This window comes from Ahaetulla prasina, chromosome 1 (assembly GCF_028640845.1).
Source record: "Ahaetulla prasina isolate Xishuangbanna chromosome 1, ASM2864084v1, whole genome shotgun sequence".
Lineage (NCBI taxonomy): Eukaryota > Metazoa > Chordata > Lepidosauria > Squamata > Colubridae > Ahaetulla > Ahaetulla prasina.
In genome coordinates, this window is record NC_080539.1 from 283,141,481 (window position 1) to 283,158,261 (window position 16,781).

General features: G+C 39.1%; 1 protein-coding gene across 2 annotated transcripts in view; it reads right to left on the minus strand.

Annotated features, from left to right (window-relative positions):
• Nucleotides 1-16,781, minus strand: part of NAV2 (neuron navigator 2) — a 321,401-nt gene that overhangs the window by 26,201 nt on the left and 278,419 nt on the right. For both annotated transcript variants that reach the window (XM_058161305.1, XM_058161296.1), the window contains 5 exons: nucleotides 14,189-14,361; nucleotides 10,540-10,693; nucleotides 8,817-8,976; nucleotides 8,219-8,319; nucleotides 5,767-5,862 (listed from right to left, as the gene is read on the minus strand). In XM_058161305.1, coding sequence (XP_058017288.1) covers nucleotides 5,767-5,862; nucleotides 8,219-8,319; nucleotides 8,817-8,976; nucleotides 10,540-10,693; nucleotides 14,189-14,361 — 684 coding nt within the window. The remainder of the gene's footprint in view (nucleotides 1-5,766; nucleotides 5,863-8,218; nucleotides 8,320-8,816; nucleotides 8,977-10,539; nucleotides 10,694-14,188; nucleotides 14,362-16,781) is intronic.

Genomic DNA, 16,781 nt, shown 5'->3' on the forward strand with positions numbered 1-16,781 from the left:
AGTGGAAGCCAAGTGCCGAAAAGCTTCAGTCTGGAGTAACAAAAAGAAAAAAAAAGGACACGGTGAGACTTTCGGATTGGCAGGAAGAGAGAGAGATAACAGACAACCGCCAGTTGGAGGAGGCATTTCGTCTTTACCGTGAGGTGAAAATGAGGCAAGCAGCTCGCCAAAGGTATGAATCCCCTATTCGGTCCTCCAGGTGGGAGGGAGAAGAGGAGGAAGATAATACAAAGGGGCCTTCTGGAGGTGATTCCCAGGGCGGTGAGATTTCTGAAGAGCCAGGGCTGGAAACTCTCTCCCCAGAGGAAGCTGAATTGGATGAGGGCCGGGCGCCACCTGCTGACCAAGCAAGGCCGCGCAGGGGAAGAAAAAAGCCAAAAATTCCCCCCATATCAGAGAAATTTGATGGAAATGCGAAGGAGTTGGGACTGTTCCTGGCGAAAGTGAATGATCACATGATAGACTGGGGGGAAGATTATTGGTCACAGGCAGCACAAGTGAGAGCTGTGACTCATAATTTGACCGGAAGAGCAGCTGCGTGGTATGTGTCGTTACATACAAACCACTCCCCCTTACTGCAAAACTATGAGCATTTTATGACTGCACTGAGGAGGAGGTTTGAGGACCCCCTGGCAGAGCAAAAGGCCAAGGTCGGATGAAAACCATCAGGCAAGGGAGGAGGCGGTGGCTGATTATAACCAGGAGTTCAGTGATTTAGTTCCCTTGATGAGAGGGTGGTCGGAGGTGACCCTTGTAGACATTTTCAAAGATGGTCTGAATGGAGATCTCTATGAACTGTGTCGAGCACGAGCCTCTCCAACTCGCTGTATGGCTGGTACACCCTGGCAGCAGAGATGGAAATCGAGTTAGTGAAGGACCGCGGCAGAAGACAGCGCATTGGAGGCCATCCTTGGCCGTTTTCCTGAAGGAACTTATAGGGACGTCCCTAGATTGGAGGGAGGAAGACCACGTTCGTCTGCGTGCTACAGATGTGGAAAAGAAGGCCACCGAGCAGCCGACTGTAGGGTTAAGTTGATGCCAAGCGCAACCTCTGGTGGTGAAAAGGAACCAGTGAAGCCAGCGGCTAAGGCGCGTAAACCAGCAAAAGTGGGGGAGGCCGTTGCCAAGAAGGGCACGCCCATCAAGGAGGATGGCGAAGTGTCGACCGATACTGATGACAGCAAAACCACGTCAGAGTCCGACGAAGACCTTCTGGTGAGTTGGGCACGGGGCCCCTTGGACATTCCAGTTAATCTACACGTACCCTCTTCGGGTAATAAGGGGGAACTGCTAGCACTACTCGATTCTGGATGCACTAGATGTATGGTCAGTCCCGAACTAGTAGAAAAAATGGAACTAAGGTTGAGAACCTTAAGTAGGCCCATAGCGTTTGCCCAGTTAGATGGCTCTGTGGCAGGGGGAGGGCCCGCCCATTTCGTAACGGAACCCATAGAAATGATAATAGGAGACCACCGCGAAATTCTAAACTTCATAGTAGCCCCAGGAATGGACCAACCCCTGTTGTTAGGCTTGTCATGGTTGCGAAAATGGAACCCCCATATTAACTGGAGAACGGGAGTCCTACGTTTCCGTGCCAAAACCTTAAAAGGGGAAAAGGGGAAACCCAAGAAGGGACCTACCGTGACCTTGCACCAGGACAAGTTAGGGGCAATGATTGAACGGATAGACGGGGAAGAGAGAATACCCAAGGAATACTGGGACTTGCGAGAAGTCTTCAGTGAGAAAGCATCAGACGTACTTCCTCCCCATAGGCCTATTGACTGTGCCATAGACATCCTTCCGGGGGTAAAGCTTCCAAAGCCAAAAGCTTATCCCATGACCCAAAAGGAATTGGGAGAGCTACGTAAATTCATAGACAAAAACCTAGAGCGGGCTTTATCCAACCGGCTAGGCCTCGTGTGCGCACCAGTGATGTTCCGGGAAAAGAAAGATGGCTCCTTTCGCCTTATAGTTGACTATAGAAACCTAAACGCAGTGTGCGCCAAAACATATATCCCATGCCACTCATGAAAGATATGTTAGCACATTTAGCGAAGGAAAATTCTTCACCAAACTGGACCTCGAAGCCTACTACAGAGTTCGTATAAAGAGGGGATGAATGGAAAACCGCTTTCAACTGTCCACTAGGATGTTTCCAGTTTCGAGTACTGCCATTTGGACTGCAGGGGCGCCGCAGTTTTATGCAACTAATAAATGAAATACTCCATCAGCATTTGTTCAAAGGAGTTCTTGTCTACCTTGACGACATACTTATCTATACAGAAACAATGGAAGAACATATTAAACTAGTAAGAGCTGTACTCAAAAAATTATTATCTGCAGAACTATATTGCAAGCTATCCAAATGTGATTTCCATCAAACCAAAATAGACTACTTAGGGTATCGCATTTCGGCTGATGGGTTAGAAATGGATCCAGAAAAAGTGAAAGCTGTCTTGGAATGGCCCCCCCCCACGCACACGCAAGCAACTCCAAAGTTTTTTAGGATTCGCAAATTTCTATCGTCAATTCATCCCCTCCTTTGCTCAAATTGCTTTACCAATCACTAACCTCTTAAAAACTAAAGGAGACACGAAACCCAAACCATCATTACCTCTCGAATGGACAATGGAATGTCAGGCTGCATTTGAAAAATTAAAAAGACTCTTTATCGCCGAACCTATTTTAAAGCACCCTGACATGGATGTTCCTTTTGTAATACAAGCTGATGCAAGTGATGTAGCAGTCGGAGCCGTCCTGCTCCAAAACAATGCTGATGGTAATTTACAACCCTGTGCTTTCACTTCTCGAAAATTGACTGAAACTGAAAGACGATGGGCTATTTGGGAAAAGGAAGCATTTGCAGTTCATTGGGCTCTACGGACATGGAGACAATTCTTAGAAGGTTCAAATCATCCTTTTGAAGTTTGGACTGATCACAAAAATCTAGAAGCTCTAAAGACTCCTAGAAAACTTTCACCTAAACAAGCCCGCTGGGCTCAATATTTTAACCGCTTTAATTTTACTTTACATTATATTCCTGGGGGAAAAAACTTCTTAGCAGATGCCCTCTCACGTTTCCCCCAATACAATTCCACTCGCCCCGAGGTGGTTCAACCAATACTTCCCGTACAACAGTTGGCGGCCCCAGCAATAACTAGAAGCCACTCCAAAGCTGACCCCTCACTCCCAGATGAACTAACCAAGTCGTTTAAAGAAGCTTTAAACACCGATGACTGGTACTTAACCCATTCCCATGAATGCACACTCCGTGATGGACTAGCTTGGATTGGAACAAAACTATATGTTCCTCTATCACTCAGAGAAACCATCCTACAACGATGCCATGATGCCAAAATGGCAGGGCATTTTGGATTTGTGAAAACTTTGCATCTTCTTAAAAGACAGTTTTGGTGGCCAAGTCTTAAAAAAGACATTCAAGCATATGTAGCAAGTTGCCCTATTTGTGCATCATCCAAAAGGCCTCCAGGAAAACCTCCTGGACTACTTCAAACTGTAGCCAGGCCAGGAACCCCATGGAAAGAAATATCCATGGATTTCATAGTGGAATTACCTGAAAGTTCAGGCAATACTGTTATATGGGTTGTGACTGACCTTTTCTCCAAACAAGTCCATTTTATTCCATGTTCAAAATACCCTCCTCAAAGACTCTAGCAAAGTTGTTTGTACAACACATTTATAGACTTCACGGAGTTCCTGATCGCATCATTTCAGATCGAGGAGTTCAATTCACTTCTCAATTTTGGAAAGAATTTTTACGACTCATTGGCTCCGCCCAAGGATTAAGCTCCTCCCATCATCCTCAAACTAATGGAAGCTGTGAACGTTCGAACTCTGTACTAGAACAATATCTGCGATGTTATGTTAACTTCCAGCAAGACAATTGGGCAGTCTTGCCTTTTGCTGAAGTTGCCTACAACAACTCAATTCATAGTAGCACGGGATTTACTCCTTTTAAAATAGCTTCAGGTCAAGATTTTGTTCCTATCTCGGAACTCCCAAAGGAAGAAACTACTGTTTCCTCTTTGTCAGAATGGATAGATCAAATACAAAGCACATGGAAAATGACTCGCAAAGCGATCGACGACGCTCACCGTGCGCATAAAAAACAAGCAGATAAAAAAAGGTCCCCTGAGAACAAATATCAAGTGGGCGATAAGGTTTATCTTTCCACCAAATATCTTCAAACCACTCAGAAATCTAAGAAACTTGGACCCAAATATGTGGGACCTTTCCCCATAGTAAAAATCATCAACCCCGTGACGGTACAACTAGATTTACCAAAAACACTTAGAAGAATCCACCCCGTTTTCCATGTCAGTTTGCTGAAACCTGAACACACGTCTACTTTCCGTCCTAACCGTACACCCCCTCCTATACCAATTCTCATAGAGGGAGAACAACACTTTGAAATAAAAGAAATTTTAGATTCAAGAAAACATAGAAATAAAATTCAATATCTTATTTCCTGGAAACATTTCCCGTTATCCCAAGCTGAATGGGTGAACAAAGAAGATGTTCGTGCATCGGAAAAAATAGCACAATTCTATAAAAAATATCCTGACAAACCCTAACTTTTTTCTTTTCTTTCTAGGACTGACGTCCTTGTTGCAGGAGGGCCGAATGTCAGCCTCCACTCCAATCTTCATATAGTTTTGAATGATTATATCAGTAGATAGAATGTAAAATGTTTATTTCTGTATTATAAACTGTTAAGGTAATGAGATGTATCATACCTCCGCCCAGGGTGAGGGAAAGGAGCCTATTATGAGTGTCGGCTGACATAACAGGTGGGAGGGATGATTAACTACTGAGTGTTATCAGCGCGTGCTTTTCTAACCGACACTGCATTCCTAAGTTGACTGACATCCAGAGACCTGTGGAAGAAGATTACCACGAGGGGCCGTGAAGGAGTTGGCATTGGACCAGACCAGCCTGACCTCCTGGAGGAGGAGGGACAATTGGGGGGATATGATATGTTAGCCATATTTTGTCTCAGTTCCAGCTTTGCTTGGCTGCTATCAAGACTGTAAAAGTAAAAGTACTTGTTTTCATTCCAAATGAAGTCAAGGTGAATTCTTTCCTATTTATAGTCGGAGGTAGCCTGACAATCACCATAATCTAGACCACGGGTGTCAAACTCATGGTGTCACATTGTTGTCACCTGATGTATCACAACTTGTTTCTCCTTCACTAAACTGGGGTTGGAAGTGGCTAGCATGTGATGCATCCGGCCCATAGACCGCAAGTTTGACACCCCCGATCTAGACCAACTGCAATTTTTGTAGTTTAATTGTACCAAATTATAGTGCTATCTATGCCTAGGTAAATGTAGAACCCAAGGTCTGCAGGCTAGATTGGATTGTCAACCTGACTCAAACTCCAAATGTAGAAGAAGGCAATTCTGGAAGAATGAAGCGCATTGTTCTAGAACCATTTCTGTCAGAGTTTTGATTTTGGTCCTGAAACTGTCTTGGTTGTTCTGCTCGATGATCTTTGCTGACAGGTAAACTTGGTTATCAATATTAAATTACCTCAGGTATAGTAAACTGGTTCTTACGTAAACTTTGAGATAAGCTGTGGTTCTCAAAATCTTGTACAATTAATCATAAATGCTTACTTACCAACAAAGAATCTGAAAGTTTTCTTTTAGGTCTCAATCAAATAAATTATATATGGAAAACACTGACATAACTTTCAAAATATGGCACTGTTAGAAAAAATGTCAAAAATAACATTATTTACCTTAAATAGTCTTCTAACAACGCCATCAAGAACATCCCATTTGGTTTTTCCACTGACTCCTATGCAGCCAATTAGGAATAAGCGAGGCCTAGAATCCTAAATAAAATTCAAGTGTGTTAAAAGAAAAGTGTTCAATGCTCAGCGCCACTCAATCGCCCCGATTCCACCCCGATAAAAGGGATTAAAGGGTCGTAAAAAGGAAATAAAAGAAAGGTGTTCAAATAAATAATTCAGTAATTCACAATATTTAACTATGATCCAGCAGCATTGTTCCACAGTCTTTAATCAAATCTTATTCCAAAATATACTGTTAAGGATGTAAGACCTTTATATCAGACACTAACTGTAATGGAGAAGAATATTTTTATTGGCAAACAATAGTGCATGATTTCTTGTGTAATTTTACATATCTTTGGATCTCTCTTGTTCAGTAGCTTACAAGATATTGCCCAAGCATCCTTCTCTATATTCTTTATATCTATATCTTTATATCTATTCTCTAGATATACTTTGTATCTAAAACCAAGAAACTGGTATACATAAAAATTAACATTTTATGTTAATAAAATATCAGACTAGGATAATTTTTTTTCTTACATTGAAATCACGTCCAAAATAATTAATTTTGCCTAACACAAGTTCTACTGTCAGAAAAGTCCGTTGTCCTTTGCTCTACATCTGATATAAGTGTACAATCACTCCCCCCCCCCCAAATTCTTTAAATTTCTTTAAAACTAGAAAAGAGAAAAGCCAGAGGACATTTTTTAGTATGTACAAGACAGAGCTTGAAAATCTTTCCCCTCAAAGCTAGGAATGCTTGGTTCAATTTCCCTATTTGTTAATTCTAAATTCCTAAAGCACTAGGAAGGACTAAATTCCTAAAGCACTAGGACTTCAGAACAGTTACCACAACCATGGCTGCTGGCATTAGGATAGGATAGGATAGGATAGGATAGGATAGGATAGGATAGGATAGGATAGGATAGGATAGGATAGGATAGGATAGGATAGGATAGGATAGGATAGAATAGAATAGAATAGAATTCTTTATTGGCCAAGTGGATTGGACACACAAGGAATTTGTCTTTGGTGCATATGCTCTCAGTGTACATAAAAAGCCAGGTTACACTTGTCAAGAATCACAAGGCCCAACACCCAGTGTACCCAGGCATATGGTACAATAAGCAATCAAATCATACTAAGAAACAATCAATATCAATGTAAGTCGCAAGGATACAAGCAACAAAGTTACAGTCATGCAGTCACAAGTGGGAAGAGTTGGGTGACAGGAGCTATGAGAAGACCAATAGCAATAGTAATGCAGCCTAATGGGAATAGTTTGATAGGGTTGAGGGAATTATTTGTTTAGCAGAGTGATGGCGTTTGGGGAAAAAATGTTCTTGTGTCTAGTTGTTCTGGTGTGCAGTGTTCTGTAGCGTCGTTTTGAGGGTAGAAGTTGAAACAGTTTATGTCCAGGATGTGAGGGATCTGTAAATATTTTCACGGCCCTCTTTTTGACTCGTGCAGTATACAGGTCCTCAATGGAAGGCAGGTTGGTACTAATTGTTTTTTCTGCATTAAGTCTAAACTATTAATCGTACATTAGGGGCAGCAAGGAAATAAGGAACAAGGGGAAAAAAACATATGCTAGAGAAATCAGGTTAGAACTCGTCTTTTCAGCACTGAAGCACTTCTGGAATTACTATATGACCTTTTCTTGCCCAGCTTTTGAAAACTAAGCTTAGTTTGAATAAAACTCAGTATTCTCAGTTTCAATTTATGGAGGTCACGTAGCTTGAAAAAGGTGACAGCACACTTAAAGAGCTACTTGAACAACGTGCTGACATATTCACTGTTTAACACCCTTCTCTAGTTAGGTTTTGAGCAAGATGGTAAATGTTGTTCGAAGGCAAAATAGATTTTTAAGACCCATTTCAATCTGCTGTCAGATCTAGTTCTTGTTGATCTGGGCCCCCCTAGATGAAAAACAGTCTATAAACAGAAAACAGTAACCTTACGTAGATCCTCGACTTACAACTACAATGGAGCCCAAAATTTCCACTGCTAAGTGAGACGGTTGTTAAGTGAGTTTTGCCCCGCGTTATGACCTCTTTTGCCACAATTGTTAAATGAATCACTGTAGTTGTTAAATTAATAGCTGCCAGTGAATCTGGCTTCCTCATTGACTTTGCTTATCAGAAGGTTGCAAAAGGGGATCATGTAACTCTGGGACACTGCAACTGTCATAAATATGAGTCAGTTGCCAAGCATCTGAATTTTGATCACATGACCATAGGGATGCTACAATGGTCATAAGTGTGAAAAATGGTCATAAGTCACTCTTTTCAGTGCCGCTGTAACTTTGAACGGTCACTAAACGAACTGTTGGAAGTCGAGGACCACCTGTATCTCTTAACAACATATTATCATGGCCAAAAATATTTTGACTCACTTCTTTCCATTTCTCTTCCTCCTGAAAGCTGACAACTATTTTAACATGCCTGCCACCTTCCTTCCGAGAAGAACCATCACTGGGGTCATCCAGCAGCATATCTGTTGGTGGGGAAACACAGATTCTATCTTTAAATATTGGAAGTTATTTTTGATTTGGTTTTTGAGATTCTGACATGCATCTTATTCTAGTTATGACTGCTATATGTGGGCTAGAAACATGTTTTATAAAACAAAACTGAGGTTCACATACTGTTTAAAATGTCAGCTTTTGTATTTTCAAAATTATGAAGCAGACTTTGAACAAATGAAAATCCCCTAGCAACTGGGAATAGTTATATAAGAAACAATATCACATAAATATTAACACATTTTCTTTTTTAAAATAAAACTAATTCTACTAAATGTTTGCAAACAGATCATTGAATGTGAATTATTTTACCTGAGTTCATAACTGGAATGCCATGTTTACATTACATTTCAGCTTATAGAAGAACTATCTCGGTTATAGGAGAATGATTTACTACCCCTGTGAATTAATTGAATTCATAGCTACAGGAGAAAAAAAAAATTGCTCACTGACTTTCCTGTATACTCACCAAGACTAGCTGACTCTGTGAGGTTCAGACTGTGCTGTGACAGACCCATAGACTGCCTTGGAGATGATGAAATGAAAACTTGAGATTGGGCCCTGCTACAGGTGCCTTGATTTTCAGATTTCAATCGGTCATTTTCGGCTTTTAATTTCTCAATCTCACTCTGGATTAAACAAAAAAACAGTGAGGGAGGTAGAAACACAAATATCTTTTGTTATATCTGAATGTGATCATTATATCATAGAATCATAGAAACGTAAAATATAAGGTTTGGAAGGAGCCATAGAGATCAGGGTGTCTAAACTCCTAGGAAATACAAACTTATACTCCAGCATAATCCCTAAAGGTAGCCGACCAGCACTGTATAAACCTATTTACTAGTTACTACCTCCATCTTAAATGGCGATAGACACAATTACATACATATACCTACACACAATACTTAGATTCTCACTGAGATCCTGCTTCCTTCTTTTGTACTTTCTTCATTGAAACTACCCTCTTCCAATGAACTTTTTATTTTTCATCAAAAGACAAGGTCTATCTTGCCATCGCTAAATATAGAGCAAGACTTTGCATGGAGTCAAAATGGTACACTATATACACACTAAAACTCTCCAAAGATCAAATTTGCAGCTTTTCTTTCCTTGGTTGACCTGTGTGTTTTTGACAATCCTGCAACAGAAGTGTACCTTTCTCAGTTAAATTGTAAACCTGATATGTAGGTGGTGCATATCACTAAATATAGTGGTCTTTGTCAGAAGCAAACTTGAATAGAGTTTATTGACAACATTGAAATTACGATTCCTCCCAGAAGGTTATTTTGTTGCATTTCTATAAAATTTAAGCAAATCCAAAAGCATAGTATCTAAAAAAAGATACAATCTTATAAAGGGAAAATTGCTCATATGAAATGTTATTGAAATTATGAGGGGTGTGGCTTGACTCTATAGGGCGTACAATGTTTTAATATAATTTTCCATTTTTCTCCATTGAAATTATACTTTCAGATATTACCAAAATGCCTATTTTGGAAGTTCCTGGAAATTTAATTGCGAACTATACAAAATAAAAAGAATAAAAATAGCAAGGCAAACTTATAAAACAAAAATTCAAGAAAAAAAAAGAATGTATAAGAGTGCAAAACTAGATAAAGGAGGTGGCGTACTATGAATCTGCCCCACAATGTCTTCAGTCCTCACACATTCAGTTGTGAAAACATAAGAACAACTTTCTTGAGTAATTCACATTCCCGCCTTATCAGGTTCCCAAAACAGCTGTAAAGCAAAGAAGCAAATCTGACTACAGCTCTCTTCTTCAGACTTTCAAGTGAAACATGTGGGAGTTGGGGAGAGAAAGGATAAGCTTCATGCATATTCCATCTTCTATCTACCCCCAAGCTCTTTTATGTTCAAGTAAACATCTGCAGAGTGCTGGAGAAACACACAAATGTAGGCAATGCGTTTTCTCAGAGTACAGTTTTATCAAAACTCTGAAGAGTCGCAGCTACAAAGAACCAAGTAAACACTGTTGTTTCTTATGAACTTCTGGATGGCAATCTGTGGCCACTTAATTTAAGACCCTTTCATTGGCATTTGGTTCATACAAAACTTCCTGGTTTCAACCCAATTATCTTTGCTCAATGGAAAGTGTAATGGAATACCACCAATGTCTTAGCACAATGGATCTGCTTTCAGGCTTCCTGGGTGGGCTACACGTTTCCTACCTGCATCCTGTTCATAGCTTCTCGGAGCTGATCCAGTTGATGAGCAGAGCTGAGGGCCTCTAAACGGATATCAGTCAACTTCATCTCTTTGTCTCTCAGCTCATTTCGCAGCTGCATAACTGTTTCAGCTTCACTGTCAATGCATTCTGAAATTCTGGGAGTTTATTAAAAAAAAAATCAAGCTAAAATTAGATTAGATTAGATTAGATTGGAATTCAATTCAATTCTTAATTGGCCAAGTGTGATTGAACACACAAGAAATTAGTGTCCGGTGCATAAGGTCTCAGTGTACGTATAAGTAATAAGTGATAAACTATGATCATAATCATCATAAAATACATTCATCATAAATTATAAGATACAACACTCAGTGATAGTCATAGGATAGTAAATAAGCAATAGCAATAGCATTTAGACTTATATACTGCTTTACATTGCTGTACAGCCCTCTCTAAGCAGTTTTACAGAGTCAGCACATTGCCCCCAACAATCTGGGTCCTCATTTTACCCATGTTGGAAGGATGGAAGGCTGAATCAACCTTGAGCCTGGTGAGATTTGAACTGCTGAACTGCAGCTAGCAGTCAGCTGAAGTAGACTGCAGCAGTGCACTGTAACCACTGCACCACTTTGGCTCAATCAATACAATTCATACTAGGATACTAAATAAAAATTAATATAAATTGTAAGATACAAGCAACAAAGTTATAGTCATAAGAAGATAAGGACAGGTAATAGAAAAGATGAGAAGGATAATAGTAATACAGCCCTACTAGGTAGCTTTACAGTGTTATGGGAATTAGTTGTTCAGCAGAGTGATAGCATTTTGGGGAAGGGGGGAAATGTCCTTATGTCTAGTTGTTTTGGTATGCAATGCCCTATATCATCATCTTGAGGGAAGAAGTTGAAACGTTTATATCCAGGATGTGAGGGGTTATATTGGGAGGTATGAACAATGCATAGAAAAATTAAAATTTGATTTCAACAAAGACTTTTTTTTACTTTATGCTAATGTTAAGATTCATCGGACATAATTATTTGAAACTGGTATCAGAGGAAGACATACATTTATGCTTATGACCTACTCTTTGGGATGAAAATATTTTAGTACAGTACATGTGTTAGAGTGTGAAGCAAAGCCCACATTTCCAAGACTGCACAGCCATATGGAATCGTTCCTTCAGCAGCCATATAACCTGGAGAAAAGCTGTGGCTGTTTCAATGAGTCTCAAACAGGGGCTGTATTTGCACTACTTGTTCTGATCCACTGCAGCTGTTTAGCTTCTGCAGGTAACTTGCTGTTAGATCATTGATTCTGTGGAAAATCCATTTAACTTGGAAATCCCAAGTACATTAAGAAGATGGAGAAGCAGCAGCAGTCACTGGGAGATTGATGGCCTTAAAGAAAGATTTAGACTCAGCAGGTGTAGTGCACAGCTGGGTCTCCCTGTACGATTCTAGAGGGCTTTGGAAACATATACTTTTTCAGACATAAAACATTCTTTTGCATTCTATACAGTCCAGGTTAAAGAAAAGAAAAGGCGCCCTTTGTTTTCCTAGTGTCAGCTTTCCTCTCCCTGTCTCCTTCCTTTGCCTTACAAAACTAAATTGAATTACTTCTCAATACACAAAAGACCAGGAGCATCATTTGTTGGCAGTTTTTCACATAAACATTTTATAAATACCACCTGTTCACTATTTTTTTTAAAAAAATAAAAACAAATGTACAGCTGGCAAGAAACAACAAAGCACAGTGAGAATTCTGAGTGCATTTCAAAGAATTCAGTCTTGGAATGTAACCTTGAGAATGCATTAAAATTGGCCCACAAAGGAGAATTTTCAAGGGACCCAAATTCTCTTACTGGGAAAAACCAAGCTTCAGTAGAATTTGCAGCTTCCCTTTGAACATTTCTACCAGCCCTCCTCCTTCACTGATAGTGCTGTCCTTGGCCTCACCTTCCAGATACCTGCGTTTAAACTTCGTAGCAGTTGCAACAAAACAAAAGTGGATGAAAAAGCAAACTTCTTTTCCCAATTCCTTTTCTCTTATTTGCTTTATGGAAATTCAACTGTAGCGTACTATAGATAAAATATACTGCACCTACAGTCCTATTTCACTGTTATTTAGCAGATTGCAAAGCTGGGGAAAAAAGCACCTACATCCTCTCCTTCCTTCATATAGCAGTAGCAATAGCACTTAGACACTTAGCACTTTACAGCACTCTCTGGGCGATTTACAGTGTCAGCATATTGAGCCCAACAATCTGGGTCCTCATTTTACTGAAGGATGGAAGGCTGAATCAACTTTGACCTGGTCAGGATTGAATGCCTGGCTGTGGGCAGAGTGGGCCTGCAATACTGCATTCTAACCACTTGTGCCATCACGGCCCTGGGCTCTTTTCCTACCACCAGGTAGGAAATGTGGATAGGATTATTTATGTTAAGGTGAAGGAAAGAAAATTGCATGTTGCCAGAGAAATATAAACACTCCATTATGTCACAAATGCAACTTTTTTGAATCTCTCCCCTCTCCCCGTTTAAAACTACTGCAGACCACACACAACTATTTTTAGAATGCAAAAGCCACATTTATTATTAAAACTACATTCTGGTTATATTACAAAATCAACTGCGTAAAGTTGAGAGTCACTATTGTCTTTCGCTAAGGGCTGTCTTCCAATTAGCAAAGTGAGCACACTTACACAATCCTGAAATGTTACTTATTGACAATGTAAATAATATAAATACTTATTTCCTAGTTCGCTGCTTCTTGTGATTTGAAGTTAAGGTTGCTTTGTTCCTATGCCTGCATTACTGCTGGTGAGAATTTATGACTTTATATGTTAGCAGCCTTTAGGACATAAAGCCATGGACATTCTCTTCAGAGTAAATTGCATAATGGATCTTGCTCCTGAGAAAAGGATTCTGCTAGAATTGCCTTCTTCAAATAACTATTTTGATTTAGTAGCATCTCACTTCAGGCACTTCTGCCTGTTGGGAGGTCTTTTCCTATGATGTTAATGAAGGGAACCTTGTAAAAAATGAACCTGCTCGTAGCCCAATACATAGTGAATGAAGAGACCCTGTAGAAGTACTTGCTGTAGACTGAGGTAAAAAAATTTTCATTAAGAAGCAAGACTATCTTTAATACTGTTAATGTAAAGTGCCACAAAAATTTTGAATTTCCCCTTTACTCATTAAAAAGTAATGCTGCCAATTTTAGTAGAGTGACCTGAGCAATGAAGTGAAACCTGTATATAGAAAAATGGCACACACTTGATTTAAAGTATGATTTTATGTGTCATATTCATTATTACAGATGCTCCTCAAATTATGACAATCAGGACCAGAATTTCATTGCTAAGTGGGGGATTTTGCAGTAACCTTGCTCTAGAGTGGGGAGGGAATGGAGATTTTACAGTATCCTTCCCCTGCCATGCCCACCAAGCCACACCCATTGTAAAAAATTTTGAAACCCACCACTGGTCTGGAGATAAACTGATGTGAAAAATCAAAGAACTTATGATGAAGAAAATCTACCTGAACCTTATAGAAGAATCTCCAGAAAAATGAGACTTACATTTGATATAGTGTAATGTTACAATATTAAAATGAAATCTATGGTGTATTTTGCTGGCAGATTCAACTTACAAGGAATTGGAATGTGAAGTTCTAAGTAATGGCGTAGATACCACTGTACCATTGTGTGGTAATTTTGGCGAAGAAGGCAATGAGTAATCTGTCATCTCCTCAATGTCAGAGTGAGAAGACGCTGATTTGGGGGACTTCTTTTTTCCAAAAGCTTGCTTGAAAGAACTGCGTAACTGAAAAGAGAAGAGCAAAGTAAACACATAATGGATTTGGGGGAAAATACTTCATGATAATAAAGAACAAAAGAGAGAAGAGTTAACATGCGACACTTAAAATAAAAGATTACCAAGTCGTTCCATTTGGTAGCAGTGCAAACTTAACGACAGAAGTAATTCCTTCCTAATGACTTTACACCGTGTTAAGGAAGGGCAGTATCTGAGTTGCTTTGCTGATGAGTGCTGGTAATAACAAGTGCTGCTTGGAAGCATTCTCCCACCTCTCCTCCTCCCCCCCATTTTTGTGTGTGAACAAGACCTACTCCAACTTCTTTTCATCCCAAGGACTGTTTTATTAAGATGTTACTGAGAGGCTGCAGTTATGAGGTGACATGGCTCAGACAGACACTGATGCAGATAGGGTTAATGGATGAGTTAGCTTATTTAAGATATGTCTTCCTTACCTCATTGACCTGCCACAGGAAGTGCAAGCAGAAAGGGAAGGGGAAGGAAAAAAAGACATGTTTTAACAGATAAAGCCAAAGACAGGGAAAGCACTGGATTGCTCAGACAAATATTATCCCTCTGCTCCCCCAAAGCAGGCACACACACACACACACTTCTGTAGTCAATATTTTTCTTGCCTTTTAATGTACGATCAGGATGTTTTGCACACCTAAATAGTTGACCTATGGGTTATTGTCTAAATGTATACAGTTATGTGAACTTCACTAAAACCAGCACAAGATGATACATACATTTTTTTTTACCTAAAATCTCTCTTATTTTCCCCCAAAAGTGATTGACTATGGTCTTGGGAGGATTTATATAAATGATTGGAGATCCTGATAAGGTTATAACATAATATGTTTAAAGTTGTAAACATGTTATCTCCTTCACTCACCGTTAGTTTAATACACTAATCTATAATATATCTGGAAGAACAAACTTGATCTCCTACATGTGCTGAAACTTGATGTAGTGAAGGAAAAATAGATCCTACTATTATGCTTGGCAAAATCAGGCCTACATATGTATCTTTCCCATTTCTCCTCCTCAACCATTGTGGAAATTATTCTCCTGACTAGGATATACACATTTATTTGATGTCCTTAAATTTAAGGAAAAGAAATAATTCAAGACTTTTTGGTTAAAAACAACTTCAGACAATCTTAAACTCTCTAGATCAAGGGCCAAGGGAGATTACCACATGATCTGGTAGTAAAATGTCTTCAAGTTACCAAAAACACACCTGTAGTATAACTATTTTAAGGACCAAAACATGTTTAAAAATTAGTCAGCTAAATAGTTTCTGCAGAACCAATGTTAGTTCTCAATTATTTTTTGGATTTTTAAATTCATTTGAGACAGTATATGGTTCATTTGGACACAACTCAAAATCCAACCATTTAGATAGACTGTAGGAAGTAAGAGCTTTAGTTCAAACTACAACTACTTCTAGCATAAGGGATTTTGCATAAAAGAAATCATGACTAATGAAGAAACAGCATCTAAAAATATTATAAAGCAGCTTCTTTATCACAAGTTAAGCTTAACGATAAATATTTTGGCTTCATAATTCTTACAATAGCTAAAACAGACCCCATGGGAATAGTAATTGTAATACTTGCTCAAAAGAAGAACTTTGTTCAACACAGAGATATTAGTTTTGTCTTATTAGCTAACACAAATATGCGCTACGTAACATACAATGAAGCCACAAAAATAATAAGAAAATTAAAATGACTGAAATATAATAAAATCTTAAATTTTCAGAAGATTCCAGTAATCTGGGGCAAGGTCATCAATATCGCTCATGAGATTTTGTAATTAAAATAGAGAGATTCCTGCAAAATTTAGCAATCTTTTTGTGTTCTTTTCATAGATTATTATTAACAACTTTGTGGGTGGCTATCACCTGAAAATATAGTTAGCTTTTGTCTAATTGCTAGACAATTGCTAGACATTTATCTCAATCATTATTATAAATTACAATCTGTGTGCTAAATTGTATTAATTGATTTACATTTAAAGCAAAACTAGACAACCCATAACCCACTAGGTTATCCTCTCACATACTGTATGTTTTAAACACAGAATTCTAATTCATATCTGCTGCCATGCTTCCGTCAACCATGGCCTTGTGATCCCCACTGCCTTTCTCCCTACCAGACTCCCAGACTTTCCTATTGACTTGTGCTAAGGTGTCAGGAATGTTGTAAATTAGGATCAAAAGACCATGGTTGAGTGGTAACAGTACCATGTCATTTCTTTCCAAACTTTCCAAAATATCAGTCTGATGGGAGTTACGAGCCCTAGCATTTTGTAGGTTAGCCAATTTGTAGTATTTATTTCTTTATTTGTACTCCATCATTATTATTTTTACAAATAATTCAAGATGGGAAACATATCCAACACAACTTCCTCCTCCTATTTTC